Source organism: Chondrus crispus, genomic scaffold (assembly GCF_000350225.1).
Source record: "Chondrus crispus Stackhouse genomic scaffold, scaffold_359, whole genome shotgun sequence".
NCBI classification, from domain to species: Eukaryota; Rhodophyta; class Florideophyceae; order Gigartinales; family Gigartinaceae; genus Chondrus; species Chondrus crispus.
In genome coordinates, this window is record NW_005179254.1 from 90,765 (window position 1) to 94,158 (window position 3,394).

General features: G+C 57.8%; 1 protein-coding gene; it reads right to left on the reverse strand.

The window, feature by feature from the left end:
• Nucleotides 1-857: 857 nt before the first annotated feature.
• On the reverse strand, nt 858-2,519 carry CHC_T00000569001 (hypothetical protein). XM_005718053.1 is given in 2 exon segments: nt 858-1,148; nt 1,149-2,519. The coding sequence occupies 1 exon segment, from the start codon at nt 2,517-2,519 to the stop codon at nt 1,149-1,151; it is 1,371 nt and encodes a 456-aa protein (XP_005718110.1). The 3' UTR covers nt 858-1,148.
• Nucleotides 2,520-3,394: the final 875 nt, after the last annotated feature.

Sequence of the window (3,394 nt, forward strand, 5' to 3'; positions counted from 1 at the left end):
AAATGAAGGACCCCCCACCTCCAGAACTCCCCTTCACCACTCCCGACGGTGTCTACAAGCGCCCCCCTCCCTTCCAGCCCTCTTTCTCCCCCACCCCCGCCGCCTCGGACGCCACCGCCGAAGACGCCGCCTTCCTGCGCGCGCATTTCAAACCCCTTTCTTCCGACCAGCTGCTGGACCGCCTCGTCTCCGCTGAGCTGCGCCTTCAAAAATGGGAGCTTGCCGCCAGCGACCTTGTGTCTACGCTCGCTCTGTCCCCCGAAATGACAGAAGCCTTCTACGCCCGCTCGCTCCGCGACATGCTGTCGGACGCCCTGCGCACTCTGGACCCCATCGACGAGCTGCGCCACGTTGAATGCTCCATGCCCAGCGTCGCCACAGAGGCCCCTGCCATTGCCATGCTCGACTGGCAGGGGCTCGCTTTCTCGAGCTGGGAAATTGAGTGGGCCCCGCATAGCTGGTGGGTCTCGGTCAGCGCCGTGGGCACGCGCTGGGGGCTCGGCTTTAACAGCTTGGCACGCGTCTCAGGCATTCATTTGAAGGGGCGCTTGCGCTGTGCGTTTTCGGCGGATTTGACCGCCCTGCGCATCTCGTTTGTGGAAAAACCTTTTTTGGATATGCTCATCGAGTCCAGCGTCGGTTGGGGCGTCGTTCCCATTCCCGTGCAGGAGCAGATTGAGGGCATGGTGCGCTCGGAGATTGAGCGCTTTTTGGAGAGGAGACTTACGGGCGATAATAGTATGGTTGTCGTGCTCAGGAGAAAAATGTTGTCCAAGCTCACCAATAGTGACATCATAGAGGCTGCGGATCAGGCGAAAAGGGCCAGTGAGATCAGTTTAGGGTCGAGCTTGCTGTTGTGACAATCGAATGCAAGCTGTCGGGTGCGTCGTTGCCTGACTTGTAAATTTATTACGGCATACCGTACAATACATGTGGTATGTAAGAGTTGTTGCTGTGCTTTCTCGCATGACTGCTCATCCTTCTTTGTGCACAGTTGCAACTTTGCACCTGCAAACTCTTCCTTGGGGCTCGCCCCTTCCTTTGTACCTCTTCCACGCCATTGCCGTGGATTTCTATAATCTGGTCTACTGTATTAGTACAAAATCTGTGTGAAATGTGCAAAACACTTATGATTCGTGACACCCTAATCAAGAATGTAGCGGCTTGACTTTAGTCCGCCCGGCCGCCTCGATCTGATCTGGCTCGATAAAGAAGGGAGAATTCGTAATTACTCTCTGCAAAAGCTTGACAAAAGCGTCAATCTCCCTCTCATAAACTTGTAAGCTCTCTTGCAGCAGCCTAGCAGCGGCCTCATCGCCTCCCGCCTTGGCCACGGCCGCACAAAGCGCGTTCATTGCGATGGCAAAGTTGGCAAGCTCCGCCAAGGTTGCGCCAAACTTCTCCCTGAGCGCCTCAGTGGGCCCGTCCTTGGCGTTGATATTCTTGGCAAACGTCAGCAGCGGCTGCGGCACGCCCGCGAGATACTTGACGAGCCACTTCCACACGCCGGTAGCGTTACCTACGGCGGCCAAGTTCTCCCTCCGTCTCCACTGCTGCTCCCACAAGAGCTTGTACTTGTCGCGCACGGTGCCGCCGGCGGCCATCAAATCGCGCATGGCCTGGGCGTTGCGTTTCTCACTGTTGTTCTTCGCGGCGGTGAAGAGCGAGGCGCGGAAGTCCTGCGGCAGAAACTGGTCGATGACTGAGTTGACGTGCTCGCGCTGCTTGATCTGGAAGTGCTCGAACTTGTGTGCGCAGCCGCGCAGGCGGGCCTGCAAGGCGGCCAAGGCGGGGGTGTCCTCGACGCGCTCGGCAGCCTCCTCGCAGGCGCAGCGGGCCTTGTACATGGAGCTGTCCAGGCCCGAGGGCAGCTGCTCTGTCAAAATGGAGTCGACGTCTGCGTGGCGGCCCGCGGCCTCTCGGAGGACCTGCATCCTGACGCGCAGGGCTCGGAGGTCGTCGCTGACGGTGGGGTCCGGGAAGTTTCGGTAGTGGTGCGAGAGCAGCTCGCGGGTGATGGGGACCATGTCGTCCGGGTTTGAGGTGCGGCGCTGGTCGGGGGTAGAGAGAGGGACGGTGGAGTCGGTGCGCGGGAGCGGGGCCTTGACGGGTGCCCGTGGGGGCTCGGCGCGGGCGACGGGGAGCGAGTAGACGGTGGCCGCGAGCGTGGCTAGACGCGGCATGGCGGCGCGCATTGTGGAGGAGATGGCGGGTTGCGGATTGTCCCGACGGGGGTGGGCGGATGTTGGAGCAGCGTTCGGCGTGGTGGGCGTGGCCGTGGACTTCTTTGTGAATAGTGTGGGGATCTTAATACTGTACGTACCGTGTGGGTACCGTGGTGGGGGGCGGGATTTGCCTGGTGGTTTTTTTTTGGGACGGGTTGTTTCTTTGAAGATTTTGGTGCAAATGACAACGCACTGTGTCCCGACATAAATACCGAAAAAACGAAGAGCAGCAGGCAGGCGCTGAGGGTCGAATGTACACGTGGCGGAGGGCGGGCGGATGAAATGCGTGGGCATGACCGCATGACGGGCGAGAAAGGTCCATCGGCAAATGGCATGGCAGTCTCTAGAAGGGCGGATGGTGTCGTCTCACCGTCGTGCCATCCTGTAGCATCTGCGACGGTGGTATGTCACGACGCGTCTCTGCATGTCACACAAAAGAGTCTCCATCCCTCGCCCCCGCTCCGGACGAGTTTCGACGCCTACTGTACTCGAGTACTTTACCGTACCTACCTGCGAGGAAACCTGCAGATACATGTATACCGCCCTGCCAAGCCCTGCCAAGCCTTGCCACTGCTTGTTACTCTGGCTTTTTTATTTATTTTTTTGACCTCGTCATGAGTATGGCGCAATCCGCTCTACCAGTGATGATGCGCCCAGGCGCACGTTGTCCTCTTCTTTGTCCTCTTCTTTGGAAGAGGCGAGGCCTTTGCTAGACGTGTGGATGCACTAAGTTGCTGCGAAAGATATTCCAACGTGGTTTGTGCGCTGTTCCTTGAAAACGTACACGTCACGCTTGAAGTTTTGAACGTGTTAGGTTGTTCGTCTGTCCCCCTCGCCTGCGACATACAGGGATGGGCTGGATGACCCGCTCGATGATCGTAGGAAGTGTGCGACTTGCGCATCTCTAAAGACTTACCTACCCTGCCTACAGCATTCCTCTCCTTGGATAGGCTCAAAGACTAGACCCTCCGCAGTGGTAGTATCGCGCCCTGCAAACAGTTTATTTCCCTCCATTTATTGCTGCTTTCGTGGCCCTTGATTTGCAATCTCATACTGTACGTACTGTACAGTGGACCAATGGTCCAGTGCTTTTTTTTACAGCACTTGCTTTCTGGCTGTCACAAAGTTTACTCCACAAACGCTGCCGCTTGGGGCCGCTACCGCTACTG